This window comes from Musa acuminata, chromosome BXJ1-3 (genome assembly GCF_036884655.1).
Source record: "Musa acuminata AAA Group cultivar baxijiao chromosome BXJ1-3, Cavendish_Baxijiao_AAA, whole genome shotgun sequence".
Classification (NCBI taxonomy): Eukaryota; Viridiplantae; Streptophyta; class Magnoliopsida; order Zingiberales; family Musaceae; genus Musa; species Musa acuminata.
Window position 1 is genome coordinate 35,524,091 of NC_088329.1, and position 16,657 is coordinate 35,540,747.

General features: G+C 42.0%; 3 protein-coding genes across 3 annotated transcripts; 1 reads left to right on the top strand and 2 right to left on the bottom strand.

Moving 5' to 3' along the window:
- Nucleotides 1-639: 639 nt before the first annotated feature.
- LOC135626007 (cytochrome P450 77A2-like) lies at nucleotides 640-2,423 on the bottom strand. The gene has a single exon (XM_065131200.1). The coding sequence runs from the start codon at nucleotides 2,293-2,295 to the stop codon at nucleotides 763-765; it is 1,533 nt and encodes a 510-aa protein (XP_064987272.1). The 5' UTR covers nucleotides 2,296-2,423; the 3' UTR covers nucleotides 640-762.
- Nucleotides 2,424-7,805: 5,382 nt separating this feature from the next.
- LOC135626014 (annexin D4-like) lies at nucleotides 7,806-9,991 on the top strand. Its single transcript, XM_065131205.1, has 6 exons — nucleotides 7,806-7,963; nucleotides 8,032-8,204; nucleotides 8,869-9,084; nucleotides 9,188-9,412; nucleotides 9,479-9,550; nucleotides 9,630-9,991. The coding sequence occupies exons 1-6, from the start codon at nucleotides 7,924-7,926 to the stop codon at nucleotides 9,831-9,833; spliced, it is 930 nt and encodes a 309-aa protein (XP_064987277.1). The 5' UTR covers nucleotides 7,806-7,923; the 3' UTR covers nucleotides 9,834-9,991.
- Nucleotides 9,992-10,200: 209 nt separating this feature from the next.
- Nucleotides 10,201-14,803, bottom strand: LOC135637401 (phosphatidylinositol 4-phosphate 5-kinase 6-like). Its single transcript, XM_065150086.1, has 8 exons — nucleotides 13,541-14,803; nucleotides 12,644-12,808; nucleotides 12,356-12,521; nucleotides 12,107-12,235; nucleotides 11,829-12,022; nucleotides 11,621-11,727; nucleotides 11,473-11,551; nucleotides 10,201-10,847 (listed from the first exon to the last, which is right to left on the bottom strand). Exons 1-8 carry the CDS (start codon nucleotides 14,797-14,799, stop codon nucleotides 10,559-10,561), a joined length of 2,388 nt encoding a protein of 795 aa, XP_065006158.1. The 5' UTR covers nucleotides 14,800-14,803; the 3' UTR covers nucleotides 10,201-10,558.
- Nucleotides 14,804-16,657: the final 1,854 nt, after the last annotated feature.

The following is a 16,657-nucleotide window of genomic DNA, read 5'->3' on the forward strand; positions in this document are numbered from 1 at the left end:
TCCTTTTTCATTTTCTTATGTTTGCAGAAATATTGTCTTTGTTACTTGTTACCATATTAGTTCTTGTGGTTACTCAAGTTTAATCTGACGTTACAAAATTTCCGAACCCCCTATAGCAAAATCTTGGCATTTTGGTGCCTAATCAACTCATCCAATAATCAGTAGAAATTTTGAGTATTAGTGATGAAGACACCAAGAAAGCAAGCCGAGAATCAGATCACATCCCTCTGAGATTGAGATCTCTTAGATTCTTTGGATCATTTCGCATTTCGATCACTTGGGTTAATGGAATTATTCGCGTTTTCATTGATTTCGACTTTTTGTATCAAGATTTCATGAGATCCGATCCGATTTGTAAAACACAGGTTCGAAACTAGTTGGTCGATCCGATCTTTATCCTTAATTCTTTATTAGTCGATCAATACCAGTAGTACACCGATCTCGACGTCGATCGTTATTTAACCATGAGAGATGTAGCAATTAATTTTTCCTTATTAATGCTTATGCATTAAAGAGGAGATCGATAAAGTAGTTAGTACGGTAACTAAAGGAACCTTGCATTGATGGAAGTAATGCTTTCCTTCTAACACTTAGACGCGCATTCATAACACCCATGCAAAAGCTTCAAATGTACACGCCCAAACCAGGAAGTAGAGTTTGCTTAATTAATATACGATTAGCTCGTCGATATATGATGAGCAAGTAAAGCGCACTAAAGACTCGCTGCACTCGGACGCTTCTCGAAACCGCGTGATCACTTGTTCACTTACGTGGTTCGACGAAGGCGAGGAGCCGACGGTTCATGACGACGGTGAACTCGACCTTGTCCATGAAGTCCAACTTGGGCTCCGATGGGTGCAGCTGCCACTCGAACGCCTGCACCATCCTCGCCACCATCAGGCTAATGTGTGTCGTCCCCATCGCCAGCCCCGGGCATATCCTCCTCCCCGCCCCGAACGGTATCATCCTTATCCCTGCCGAGCCGGTGATGTCCGCCGTCTCCCCGCCCGTTATGAAGCGGTCCGGGTTGAACTCCAGCGGGCTCGACCACAGCCTGGGGTCCTCAGCGATCGTCGGCAGAAACAGCTCCAGGTTGGCGTCCGGCGGGATGTCGTACCCGCCAAGCTTCGCTGGCTCCACCGCCGCATGGGTCAGCGAGAAGTACGTTGGCGGGTGCTTCCTCAGTAGCTCCTTCACGAAGGCCTGCAGGTAGGGCATCTTTTCGATGTCACGGTCGTTGACCGGCCGGTCGCCGACCTCCGCAACGATCTCCTCGTAAAGATTGGCCTGGATGTTCGGGTCGTCGATGATGCGAGCCATGGCCCACTCGATGGCGGTGGAGGTGGTGTCCGTCCCACCGTTGATGAACTCCGAGCACAGGGTGACCAGCTGCGTTTCGGTGGGCGCCGAGTCGCGGCCTTCGACTTTGAGGTCGAGAAGGGAGTCCAGATAGGAGAAGGGAGCGGCGTTGGGCTCGAGGCTTGGGTCCTTTAAGATGGCCCGACGCCGGTTGATGAGGGCGACGACGGCCTCGACCTGCTCCTTCCTGATCTCGAGGACCTTCTTCTGGTGCTTGGCGTACAAGGGGCGGAGGAAAGGGAGGTAGTCGTCCATCCTGGGGCTGATGGTGAGCAGCACCCGCTTCATCATCTCGTCGATGCGCACGATGGAATCCTCGTCTAGCTGGACTCCGAAGGTCATGGAGAGAAGGATGGCGAAGACGGCGAAGCGGGCGTTGCGGAGGACCCACACGGCCCCTCCATTCGCCTCCGCCTCGGCGCTTAGGCGTTCGATGAAGCGGTCCATGGCGGACGTGCGGGCCGGGCGAAACTCGCGGAGACGGGAGGCGCTCAGCATACCGGAAACCATGTTGCGGCGGAGTGAGCGCCACTCGGGGCCGTAGACGGCCGAGTTGACGGTAAACTTGTTGCAACTGAAGACAGAGCGGATGGTGGTCTCCGCAGGGCGCGAAGCGAAGAGCTGCCCCTTCTCGATGAGAGCCTCGTGGGCGAGCTCCGGGCTGGTAACCACGATGAGGGTGCGCGCGCCCATGCGGAGAGTGAAGATGGGCCCGTACCGGAGGCGGAGGTCGCGGACGAGATGGATCATCGGCTTGCCCGCAAACGCCACTTGGAAGAGGTTGCCGACCAGTGGCCAACCCGGCGGGCCGGGGGGTAGTCTCAGCGCTTTGCCTCTCCTGTTACACCCAAGCATAACCAGCACAAGGAACGACAAGACCAAGGCCGAGGCCGTGAACAGGAGGTCACAGTCAGGGGCGGCCATGGCGAAGACCATGGAAGAATCTGAGAACGAGCAAGCGTGCAAAGGTTAAGGGAAGAGGTTCACTGCATGCGAGGAGGAGAAAGGGATGAGCGCGGGATTTATAACGATGAGATCAGAATCAGATGCCGAAAAAACAGTTGCGAGGGATTAAATTGCACAGCTGTGAACCCTAAGCAAAACAAGTGGGGAAGAGAACCCATGGGTGGAGTCACGAAGTCACAAAGGCATCACACCAAACACCCCTATTACTTACTTATCCCCATCCCTTTTACATCACATCAGGAGCTGCAGCCGCTGGTGCCTCTGTAGGGACTGTCGATATAAGTACAGACATACATGGAAGGTTGAAAAGAATAGTTCGCAGAAGCATGCAAGGGGTAAAAGCAAGGAGACAATCGAAACAAGGGTAGAGTGGAAGCAACGTAGTCGTAGTGAGTGGTAGCATGGGCTCGGAAATGGCGAACGGGCTTCATGTTCGGCATTTAAGAGCACAAACTTTTGGGTGTGTGATTCAATGCATGGGGTCCTCATGGGAACAAAAGGCTAAGCCAACGCACAAGTGCTGCGGCCTGCATGGGCGAAAGTTGATGAAGTGCTCGACGATATTACTCCTCTAACTTTTAAGCTTGCCGCTATGTATCTTTCCTTTAATGGCTACTGGACTTGGAAATCTCAACCACCCCTAATGCGTCCACAGTGGTCTCAGCCCGGACTTGGAAATCTATCATATTACTACGAGGTGACTGTCAAAAGGAACGAGTAAGAGGAGGTATGAACGATTTAAAGCAGAAACAACAAACAGTTGTGTCAAAGATAATTTGATGCAAGTTGTGTCAACATGTCTTCATTTAGTATAGATATAAATGTTTCTGTATGAATCAAAGTGGATGATGGTGCAATACTGTGCATCTTTGTGGTATGCACATAGCTTTTTGGCAAGGTAACTGATAGCATTAAGTTGCATCATAGTAGATATTGACACATTGAACAGTGTAATCAATGTTCTTAGGCATGCCATTTTGCTTACCATTTAATGTTATATTAGTGGTTCTCATGGAACTTGAGGATACACTTGGCTTGTTGATATGTAGGTTTAATGACTTCACTGATCTTAGTCTCCTTCTCTTTTTGACTGTTGATTTGCATGGTTGTATCATACCACAAGTATATATTTTGGATAATATCACTGTTAGTTATATAAAGAAAGGAAAAATATGCTCCTCCTCTCCATAGTCATTGACATTTGAAGCTTATCAAATTGAGCACCATAGTTTGCTAGGATGATTGTTGTATGTGGGAGTTACGTAGAACACTTTTATGCTTTCACTAAATTATTGTTGTAATCTGTGTGCCAAATTGTTATTGAAACCACTGACGTCATAAGTAGAAAAAGTGTTTCCTACTGAATCTAATTTGTAGATTATTAAAAACTACCTTAATATTTATGCACTGACATATGTTGTAGAGATTGTCAGAAGAGGAATCACTTCCACTTGCTGCAATGTCTGCACCTCCTAATCATTAATTAAGTTGACAATATAACATTTATATCTTTTGGCTTTTAGATAATATGTTTTTGAATCCTAGAAATAGTTTTAAATATTAAATAATCTTAAATAGTACTAAATCCATATTCTAAAATTTCATTATTAAATAGTAACTTGTACTTTGAGAGGGGGACTCCTAAATTTTGATGATGGGCTCAACTGATAATTGCGCTAATAATATTATGTGTATATAAATATATATGTATATATATATATATATATATATATATATATATATATATGTATATATATATATATATATATATATGTATATATGTATGTATATATAGTTCTAAATGTAGATTACTGTTTGCCAAGTTATGTATCTTCTTGGCCTAAGTTCAACATGGTAAACCTTGAGATGGAACTCAAGAGTCAATTTCTTGATGTCACCTCAACTGAACTGTTAATACCACTGCAAATCTATACACTGAGCTAAGAAACAAAGAGGTCAACTAATTAGCACTGAGTCATGAAGTAGAAAGGGGAGAAGAAAGAAGAAAAATACAAGATCTTGATTAAGAGTTATTGAATCAAGAACACCACAAAGTGTCTTGATTTCCACTGGGGGAACATATCACAGCTAATCGGGCTTTCTCAAATAGTTGGGTAGGAGCCTAAGGGTGCATGTCGGCCTTAGTCCAAATCCATCACGAACTTTTTGGTGTCTTCTTTTTTCTTGCTCTCTAAAATTATGTGGGTTCTTTTCTTATTTCATTTTTGTTAAGAAAATATTCTAGAGAGACTGAAGGAGCACTGAGAATAGTTTCATATTAATAAGGTCTAAAGTAAGAGTAACACCTTGGTTTTGCCTCGAAATCCAATTTGATGTATATTAATCTTGACTAGTCTAATTCAAATTTATTACTTATTAATTTGATATATGTTAATACTAGCTAGTTTAACTTCAGATTTATCATCGATTTTAATATTTTAATATTTTCTATTATTTGAGATTTATTGATTGTAAATTTGCTTTTGATCTTTTTAAGTTTTTATGGTAAGCATAAATTTGGTCCAAAAACATGAAAACAAAAGCTGCTATGCATTTCATTATCTTAAATGAACAGTCAGTCAAACTTTTGCTATGACAGAAAAGCTGCTAGATCATCTTGTCATCTTTTTTTTTTTTTGCATTTTTATCATCTTAAATTAACAGGTAGTCAAAGCTACTGGAAACCCTGTAAGGACTATCAAGGTGATGGGAGATGATGACAATATGTTGTGTGTGTGGGAAGTGTTCCAATGTACCTTCAAAGATGCAAGAAAATGGCTTTCACATGGATACTGTTACAAAGAAGGGCACCAATGGACAACATTAGGCATGCATTAGTAAACCTTTATTGGGTTTTGGAATACCTTTTACTATGTTTGAGTGTGATGGAGGTTCCCAACTGCAGGTGAAGGAGCCAACAACTTGTAAAGCCTGTGACTATTCTACCTGCCTTTCAACCACTTAAATCAACCCCATCACATCTGAAACCATCTGACAAGAAGTTCTGCAAAGTTGTAAGCCTACTACTTTCTACTGCTCCAATATGATTGCAATATCTGTTGATCCAATTTGCACAACCAAACAATACTGTGAACTTTAAATACATCAAATGATAGACATTAAGAATTGAAGGTCTGACATTGCAGCTCACAGGGGATCCTATATGAAGAACTGTGCTCATCTGATTGGTCTATCAAGTGGTTGAAATGTCAGTTCACAAGCGTTTAATTAGTGGTAAGTTCTTCTAATGCAGTAAGGCTATGTTCAAGATTCACACAAATCAACAACAAGTCAAGGTTGGACATTAAATTGATCTGTGCCACAGCTAATATCTGCAAAATATCAGAAGTGATTGCTGCTTAGGTGTGAAAGAAATAATTGATGTGGTTGAGGGATGCATGTGAGCTGCCTCCACTGCAGATCTTTTCCTTGTGGCATAGACTATTATTTCTAATAATTGAACACCAGTTTTTGAACACAAAGGGGACCCAATTAAAGCTTGACTGAGAAAGATCAACTGTGATGTCTGGTCAATGTGTACTATTTGTCCGGTTTTTTCTTGTTGTCTTTATTTATTTTCACTTATTCTACTTGAGTCAAAAAAAAAAAAAAATCTTCATTGAAAATGAAAGGATAACAAAAGCATACGAAACACCCAATTAGGTTCCATATATGGGAGAAAAGGATAATGAACATATAAACAAAGATCCGAATATAACAGACAATCCCAAGAAAAAAAAAGATTATTTTTTGTCTATTCATCTATGATATATAAGTGGTTGATGTTAACGAATAAATATATTGTAGCTGATGAGTCAGCACAGTTAGGTCCGCGGGCTGATGTCGGGAGCTTTCTACGGAATGAGCTGGATGACGAGATGGTCGTGCCCTCGGGAAGGAGTACTGATTAGTGTCGAGCCATAGGTGGTGACGCTTCTATACAAAAATGATCTTCGTCGGGTAGTTCCCGACTTTGGCTTCTCAAGCCAGTAGTGGGTAGAATTCTTTTATTACCTCCGTTGGTTGGAGATTGGCCCGGGGCTTTATACTATTGCACGAGGGTTGGTAGCACGTCGATTCGATGTGACCGTCGACCCTCGAGAGATGGGATGATGCCTCTGACCGGTTGTCGTCATGGAGAGTGCGAAGCCGCGTCCGACGGCACCGTCCCGAGCTCTCGGAACGGGACAAGTAAAATGATTTCTCGGTAGCGTCCGACGGCACCGTCCCGAGCTCTTGGAACGGGACAAGTAAAATGATTTCTCGGTACGATTCTGACTTGACGTGTGGTATCAGCAATGAAATGTTCGGGTTCCAAAACATACCATATCTGTTGGTATTTCGTAGCTATCGAGCTGTGCAAGAAAGATCCTACCGAGTCAATGATTGTTTCACGTTGAACTCGTACTGAAAATATGTGGTACCAACATGTCATTGCCTTATCTTATGTAGTTGGCTGGGCTAATAAAACCTTATGTTTCACTAGTAAATTGTTGCATTATAATAAGAATGAAGCTAACATATTATTAGAGGGTCATAATACAAATCCTATCACTTAAAAACTTACATGAAATCTCTTATCAGAGCTAAGGTTAAATATGATATGCATTTTTCGACCAGTATAGAACCAAAACATCATACTTAAACATTTAAACATTTTAATGGATTAAATTATATTTTTATTTTAATAAACTATATATGGATATTACTAAGTCAGAATTTGATTATTTGAGTTAGATGTTTATCTGGAGCCAATTCAGATCCCTCATCTATGTTAGTCTATTTATACCTACATCATACTTCTTCAACTTCGGCAGTGCTTAAAACTAAGTTTCTCCTAAATTTGGTTATGATTATGATATGCCAAATTCGAGATAAAATAACACATGATTAATTTGGTTTCACGTCGACATATCGACTATGTACTAGTCACATTATGAGATATCGATCATGTAATATTAAGATGTTGATCATATAATTTTGAGGTGTCGACCATGTAATATTGTAGTGTTAACCATACCGTAATAAAGTGTTAGCTACGTGATGTGGTGTTGAGGTATTGATGACGTCTTTATCCGATATAAAAAATTAATCTATAAGTATTTATTATATAAAAATTATTGAATAATATATTAGATCTATTTCTCATCATTCTATTTTTCAGATCCAACCTACTCTCACATCATGTCGTAAAATAATACGGTAAATCATGAAAAAAAAACATAAACTCTGTATATTTGTTCACTAAATTCTTATATATATATATATATATATATATAGAGAGAGAGAGAGAGAGAGAGAGAGAGAGAGAGAATCTAACATGTCGGATTAGGTCTCCATTGACATATCTAATCAAAATATCTAACCCTCGCGGTGCACGAGTAGAAAAAGGCATGCCGTCACAGGCCATGCATTCAACGACAGCTCACCTCCTCCTACGACCGACTCTCCCTACTTTGTGTCTGTCACATCTCCCGTGCCGCATCACAGCAAAACAACCGTTACCATCTGATGCGCAACCGAGGCATATAATACACCGGCAGCGGTTTCCTTTCCCCTCACCATCCGTTTTGAGACAGGAGCCGAGGCTGAGCCACCATGGCCGAAGAGCATGAGGCCCTCACCAGTGCTTTCTCAGGTCGGTTTGCTGTGCACGCTCGATTTAATCGGTGTAGAATTGCTAACGACGCAGAATCGACTGTGAAGGCCTTGGTGTTGATGAGAGCTCGTTGCTGACGGTGATCACGAAATGGCGCAAGCAGCCGGAGAAGCGGCGAGGCTTCAGGAGCTCTTCTCCCTTCTTCAAGCCACACGGCAGCTTCGAGCGCTGCGAGGATGATTTCGTTCGCAGCCTGAAGGTCGAATTTGCACGCTTTAAGGTAGACTTTCTGCTCCATCTTTCCTCCATCCGTCGTTGCATGTCGTCTGTTGCTTTGAGTTTGTTTCGTAGCGTTGAATCTGCTAAGAGTTTAGTATTAGAACTGATCATATCAGTGATTTGAAGGGAAGAGAAGTGTTGTTTAAGATTTACTTCCTGCAAAGCTACAATTCTTAGGATCTCATGGAATTAATTGACTCTCTTCCAATTCCACTTTTGTCGGCGTTTGATTTTTGGCTTCGATATTGTCGAAGATTTTAGTTAATTTGGCCTTTTTCTCTCCCCAAAGTCAAACGTCACCTGCGATGAGAATAGTTGACTGAAGAAGAGAAGAGATTAGCAATTCTCTTAATCCATCAGTTTACTGTCATGATCTTAAAGACTCTTCTCTCTGTTTTTGGGTAACTCGTGACCGGAAAATGATGATATGAATCTGATGGTTTCTTGCGAACATCTCCATCAATTATGATGTGCTTATCGATCATCAAAATGGTCAAATAGTCCAAACTCTTCTTTCTTTTCGAAAGCCAGCTTGAATGTTCTGCCATGACCTGAAATCTATCATCTGCACATCTAATTCAGCTTGATAAGAGTTGGCCTTGGGAACAAATCTTCATCTACAAGCTTAATTCTTCGAATGGCAACTGAGGTGCCGATCTTTGCAGAACGTAACGGTGCTATGGGCAATGCATCCATGGGAAAGAGACGCACGTTGGATCCACCATGTGCTCCACAAGGCCCATCCATTCAACATCATAGTTGAGATCGCCTGCACTCGCTCATCGGACGAGCTGCTCGGAGCAAGGAAGGCCTACCATGCTCTCTTCCACCATTCCATAGAGGAAGATGTTGCCTACCGCGTCAAGGAAAACTACTGCAGCGTAAGAACACTGCTATTCCTTTTCTGTCCTACCTCTTCTAATTCCGACACGATTTGGATCATGAAGATCTACCGATCAACGCAATCCATGTACTCGCTCGCAGTTGCTGGTCGGACTGGTAAGCGCATACAGGTACGAAGGATCTCGAGTGGACGAAGATATCGCCAAATCTGAGGCCAAGGCGCTCGGACATGCAATCAAGAATGCCGGCACAAAGGACCCCGTAGAGGATTACGAGGTCATTAGGATACTGACCACGAGAAGCAAAACACATCTCAAAGAAACCTTCAGACACTACAGTGGAATATACGGGAAATCGATCGAGCAGGTACACTGTTGCTCAAAACCTCAAGTATCTGCGGTCCATCTTGCTATGTAACTTCTCATCGAGCAGGACTTCGCTGATGAATCATGCTTGGGAGAAACCGTTCGATGCTTGGGATCATCCGCTAGCTATTTCAGCAAGGTGAGAGATCACGACAGTTATCTCGCAGGCCTCATTGCCAAAGAGCGAAGCATGATCGGATCATGTCTCGTGAATTCAGGTAATCGACAAGGCTTTCGGAGAAGTAGCAGATAAGAACGCGAAAGACGCTCTTACGAGAGTGGTCGTATCTCGATCGGATGTGGATATGGAAGAGATCAAAGCAGTCTACGAGAAGCAATACAAGGCTAAGCTCGAAGACAAGATCGTGAAGAACACGCGTGGTAATTACCGGGATGCGCTGCTTTCATTAGTTGGAATGTGACGTATTTGAGCACTGCCGATGTCTGTTGACGTTACTCAATAAGTGCTTCATGTCATCTACGATTACCAAATGTGCTACCTTTGTGAATCTAATTGTATGTTCGATAAGATCTGGCAAATTATACTGCGATGAATAGTTAATGAGAGCAGTATCACTAATTATCTCATTCCAACATACCATCACATTACGTGCCATCCAACTCCTGAGCAGTATCATTCTTTGTCACAGGACCTCACCTCAACATGAGCATCGCTTTCACCACATTTGTTTACATGTAAGAATCTCAAATCTGTTCTTGCTCCTCAGTGGAAATCATAATTTTTACAGAAGAAAAAGAATATCTGATACACGTTACTCGTAAATAATTTACAACTCTAAATCGGGCTTGCACGCTCATTGTTACAAATTTCTCTCTGTACCTGAATTAGGACATTAGCAGTACTACCTATAGAAAGAAATTTTAGAGGATTGTAAGGTCCTATTCAAATGTTCTTTGGGAGAATCAAATTTCTTTTCTTTTGAGTTCGGTCGAGATCCTAGCAGCAACAAGGAGATCCAGAGGCTCGATGATGGCTGAAGCAGCAACTTTTGGTGGTGGGCACTGAAACAATGTACACAAATGCCAAAATCTAAACACCCAGTTGCAGCCTGACCAGATTCTTCAATGCATTCTGAAGGTCAACCGAACCTGGAACTCTGATGGTGCTTCCAGGACAAACTTTTCTTTAGGCGTCTTCGGTAAAAGCTCTGTATATGAAATCACGGAAGCGTTTTGAGTACTGTTTCGGATCTACAGCCGATATCGAGGTCGGATCATGTTGAATAGACTTGTATGCATGCTCTAGCTTTTTGCTTATATCGTAGTCTTGCAATATGTCTATGATGCCAAAAAACAAGATTACATCATAGAACTCCCCTGTAGGTTCTCCAATGAGCTGAGAGTCACTCTCACTCTTCCTGACTGTCAGTTCAGCCCTAGCTGGTGTATTCAGACCTATTCGAATCTTTGCCTGCCTGCAGCATCAAATATAAGAAACAAAAACTCAAGGCCCAGATTTTCCGAAAATGACTTGACGTTGTAGAGATACAGATGCTTCATAGTGAGAATGATGTGTATCAAGAAAGAACATAGCACACACACATCCATTAGGATGAGTGATATCAGTCCAAGTGGGGAGCCATATTTACCACATATTTTTGCATTAACATCATGACAAAGCATATGTAATGTTAATATTCATACCAGGAGGGAAGCTAACGTGCTAGTTGGAAAGGAGTATCTTCTCCCTTTTCTGTCGTCATTAACTTTCAGTTACCAAGGACAATCTATTAATTCATTGTCAGGATCTTGCAGGAAAAAAAGTGTAAAACAGCAAATGGAAAGTACTCAAGTCACCTTTAAAATGTTATGGATCAAGAGAAAGAAGCATATAGAAGCAGCATGCCTAGCACTGACATAATAGATAAGAAGATAAGCATTTTACTGATGGATTTGAACACTTATATTATTTTGAAACTCTGTAACATCTAATTTTGTGTGATTTCATCAAAAGATTTTCTACTTGTATGGTAAGTAAAATGCATCCAAAAAGCAAAATTAATAAATAACATACAGGTATTCTAGTTATCATGTTTATACCTGTTTTGATCACCAAGAAACTGATCCATGTCTCTAGAAAGCCTCAATGTTGATTCTCTTTGGATGTCAGCATCACCACCTTTAACCAAAAGATACGCATCTTAAGAATGGCACAGATATGAAAATAAAAGAGAACATTGAAATGAACCTTCAGGTAAAGGCATCTCTCTGGAACTTCTAAAATGAACACCGACTAGAAGACTATAATCCATGATCCTCTCCTGCTCAAGAAACTCAGAATCCTTGTCAACTTGCCTGTAGAAAGCACATATATGACTTCTATTTTCCTCATAAGAAGAAATCAAATATCTAGGACCCAGAAACAAAATTGCTGCGGGAGTAAATAATAACAATACCTTTGGAACTCTTGAAACCAAGACTGTTGCAGTCGAAATATAAAATTAAGATCAAGATCTTTTAAAGTAGTATATTCATCAATCTCTGACTCTGGTTTCCTAGTCATACGACCATGGGAAGACCCTTTTAGGTCAAAGCGCCTATGAATAGAGTACTCAGAGCGGAACAAGTTTCCCATTATAACGAAACGGACCTGATTAATTGTTACAGAAAAATGCAAAGAATTTATATGTCACCAAAACAAATCTTCCAGTCAAATTATGGATGTTACTGAGACCCACGTTCTGACCTTCTTCTGTGAAGCTCCAGTTACCTTCACACAGTGAAGACCAAAAAATTTGGTCACCAAAGTGTTCTCAAATGCACGGACATGGTTATAATAGGCTGGAAGCATCCTCAGAAGGACCTGTGGAACAATACATAATGTATGGGGTAGATCAGGAAAAGAATGTTGAAAGATATATTTTGAGTGGGATAGATCAGAAGAATGTTAAATAATATAAATCCCAAGGGAACGGGTGCTAACTTTTACTTCAGACTTCTTCATTGTCTTGATCATGTATCTGTCATCATTGGTCAGGTAAAAGAAGCTTCCACTCTTTCCAGGAGATGATAGTTCTCGTAGAGCATCATTGCCACAAAGAGAAATCATATAATCAGCTGCATCAACCTTAAACAGCCTGCGAAGTGTCCTGAACGCTCAATTTAAGTAGAATATATTATCATGTTGAACTTGTCAAATAATATAAATTGTCAGCTGATATTTATATATATATAAATAAAATACGAACGAAGTATTATGTCATGAGCTCACCTGAACACCAAAGGGCAGTAATCTTTCCATCTGAATTCACAGGATTGGTGTGGAGGTGTATGTTTTGATCCTTCAGGAGGGAACTTTGTCCACACCTTTTCTTTGGGGTCAAAGGCCGATGATTTCAGCTCAACATGAGATGGACCTTGTTTTCCAACCGCATGTCTATGCCACAGCAAACATTAGATTGTTGACCATTAAATGCTGGAGAATAATAACAAAATAACAATATAAATCAATTTATTAATTCTAAGAGTTTATCCAATAAACAAACGAGTAGTTAACACACTGTCCTGAAATCTCCTTGATCAAGAATTGCATGAACATAAAGCCCTAATGATTCTTCCATATATGCCATCTTCTAGCAAGTTCACCATAAACATTTCCTTTGTTTTCACGGACACAGCTCATTATTAATTTATTTTTTCTGCAACAGTCTTAATATTGATAATATGAAACAGCAGAACTTATCACTAATTATCTAAAATCTAAAAGATCCAATTGATCATCCCATTCAAATAAATCAATTGGCAAAAACAGAGGACATAGAAGAATAGCATTCTTTGGAGTATTAACTACATATAGAGTCTTATTGCTCCTTTTATCGAAAACGACAATCAATGTCTACCAAGAATCTCCATGAAGAAATGGTTGCAAAGAAAGCTAGACAACAAATTAGTGAAGTGGAAGGACACAGTTTGAAGTATTTTAAAGCTGATTGGGATGGGATCACAATTCAACTTCTCTTGTTGCAGAATTCTAGCATGGTTTTCCTCAGATGTGTCACTAAGATCTGTGTTTTCCAGGTCTTCATGCCTTTGACAATACCAACTATAACATCACTGTCATCGTAAAATTTCCACCAAATGCTAATAAAGCTACACAGAAAAACATTACCTGATCCCAAGCTGGAGATTGAGCATTAGTTCATAATTCTTGTGCCCTTTTGTGATGGTTTCCCCTTGCCTCTTCGCAGCCCTTGGAGGTGGCCAACGTGGATTCAACGATAATTTCACGTCTGCGTCACCTCGTGATGCCGCTGAACCTCGATCGACAATGTCAAAACTGATATCGCCATTGGACTTACAAATGCCGATCCGGTCGGACCACCTCTCTCCTCCCAAAATGTCACTAGATCCAATGATGGTATTTGTCCTACCATTCAGCCGTCTGGGTGGCAAACCAGGATCAGCATTATCGACCGAACCACGTGACACCTCCGTGCCGGACCAATTGAGGGTCTTCTGAGAGGGAAGTATCGACAGAGTGTCCCCTGGCGAGATCTTGCACCCCCGAAGGTCAGCTGTAAAAGCCTCCTGTGGGTCTCGGGCAGTGGGGGAGCTCGCAGAGGGTGATGGGTAGTACACCCCCTTTTGTTGGATCCCTGCATTTTCCTTAGTCCACACCCCGACATAGAGGCTGCCGTCGGGCCATCGGAAGTTACCATTGCCCCTCGGAGATCCATTGTCCCACCCACCATCGTACCGATTGCCATTGGCCCAGATGAGGGATCCTCGGCCATGGATTACCCCAGCGCGCCACTGCCCGACGTACTCAGCGCTGTTGCTCCAGACGTAGCGGCCATGGCCATCCTGCAGGCCGGAGCGCCACTCCCCGTCGTAATAGTCGCCGTTAGCATAGAACTTCTTGCCGTGGCCGTGCTTCAGGTTCATGGACCAGCTTCCACGGTAGGTATCGCCGGAGGCACCAGTGTAGGTGCCGAAGCCGTCCATGAACCCGGCCTTGAACTCGCCCTCGTAGGTGGCACCGGAGGGCCACGAGAACTTGCCGCGGCCGGTGGTCTTGCCCCGCCGCCACTCGCCCTCGTAAATGCACCCATCCGTCCACACGTACTTGCCGGTGCCATGCGGGACGCCGCCGGACCACTGACCGGTGTACGAGTCGCCACCAGGGAAAAGGCGTTCCGCGTGGCACACCTTGCCGTCCTCCTCTGCCGCCGAGTTGCCATCGCTCCCTCGCGGGGAGCTGGCTTCGAAGTTGTCGTCGGCGGGCGCGACGGACATGGGGGAGATCTGGCAGACGCGTCGGCGGCTGCCTGACTGATGTGAATGCAGTTGCTGCGCTTTGCGGACGGCCGACTCCCAAGCCTTAATGTTGTGCTGCTGCTTCTGCTGCTCCTTCTCCTTCTTGTACATTATGTTCCCGCTGCCTCCGCTCCTCCTCCTCCTCTTCCTCCTCCTCCTATTGCATCGGCATCAGAGCCGCGGCCACCACCATTGCACATCCCATGTGTCCTGGCCCGCTCACATCTCCGGCAACAAAATGGTGACGGAGAGAGACATGGGAGCAGAACGAAGCCGAACGAGGTCGGTCAAGGAAGAAAGAGAGAAATGAGGTGTGGTGGTGGGCTTATGTTTCTTATGTTTTCTCACCCCTTTTTTTAGTTCCGATCAATGTAAAATAAAAATAAGGAAAAATAAAATAAAGAAAAGGTAAAATGGATTATTATTATTATTATTATTATTATTATTTTTCTGTTGTGTTGGCTGTTAATTGCTCCGATATTAGCAAATCGTGGAACAATTGCAGGTTGGGAAGCCTTCGTCATGCGATATGATCCATTTGTATTCGTATTCTCTATGCTTGGCTTAGGGTTCGTGCGCACCATTTCGTTACAGGTGAGGGAGCGGCGTGGATGATTGTGTCTATTTTGGCACAGGCGCTTTGACCGCTTCCGACGACAACGCCGGCTCGATTTTAGAAGGGTTGCAGCAAACGCGATGGGGGGCCGTTGGTGGCCTTTGCCACCTTAGCCTTCGATGGGAGCCGCGAGCAAGAAGTGAGCCACGTTGTTCGTTGACTTTCCTCATCAACGTTGTCTGATGCTACATTTGGGTCGTCCTCTCGATGGACCGTTCTATGTTTCCTCCGAGTGGTAATACTTTACCGCTTCTTTTTTGGTGATAGGTAGTAATTTGGGCACGTTCTCACTTTTTTTAGCTTCTGTTGCTGCCAATAAACATCAATTTAATTCCCAGTAAATTTTCTTTTCTACGGAGATATCAATAGGAATGAGTTTGCCATTTAATATTGTTATTATTGGTTCCTAGTAAATTTATGAGTCCTTTGATTCTCCGATTCCTCAATTAACGTGGATTAAATGTTTTTATCGGTGTTCTCATAAGGGAAACAAGAGTTTTTAAGTTCATCGAATTATTTTTACCCTTAAAGATAATTTTTTAGAGGTAGGACATAGATAATTCATAACGAGCTTATAGGTCACCATAAATGACGATCAAATATTAACTTATTAGATCAGCATTATATGAATTAACGGCTTATAAGTTCGTCAAGTCACTTTTATCCTCAAAAGCGTATGTAAGACTCATAAACCCTGAAAAAATAAAACTATGCTCAAAACGAATAATTTCTCGGATATCTCATGAATTGATATTACTTATATTTATATTAATCATGGCCAAGATTCCAATTGGGATGACGTTCCTAAATACTTTTTTTTTTTTTTTTTGCATAAGTTGATTATCCTTAAAATATAAATATTAATTATTTTAATTGATAAAAATATACTCTAATATGATATTGGCATTCAATTTTTTGCTATTATTTATTTGACTTTGAATTATATTGAAAGACATCTAATTTATATTAAAACTATATTGAGGGCATGTGTCTATTCAATACACATATTAAGAGTATTAGAATTGAATGCCTAAAGAAATATTGTGTGAGGGGCATTTTTATAATATGATATTTTTTTATCATTTTACTCATCAACAAATATTAATGTTAGGGATGATCACACGTGTCTCCTGATGGAGCATGCTACGCTAAATTTGTATGATGTACGATAACTATGATACGTTTAGTAATATTTCAATAACAAGATTATATCGATCATATGCAGTTGAAATATTGAGATGCATCAACGAAATGCTAATCGCATAGCACTGAGGTATCGATCATGTAACATCGAGGCGTTGATCACGTGATTATCGAAGTGTTGGTCTTATGTCTAAAATTATTATTTTCTTA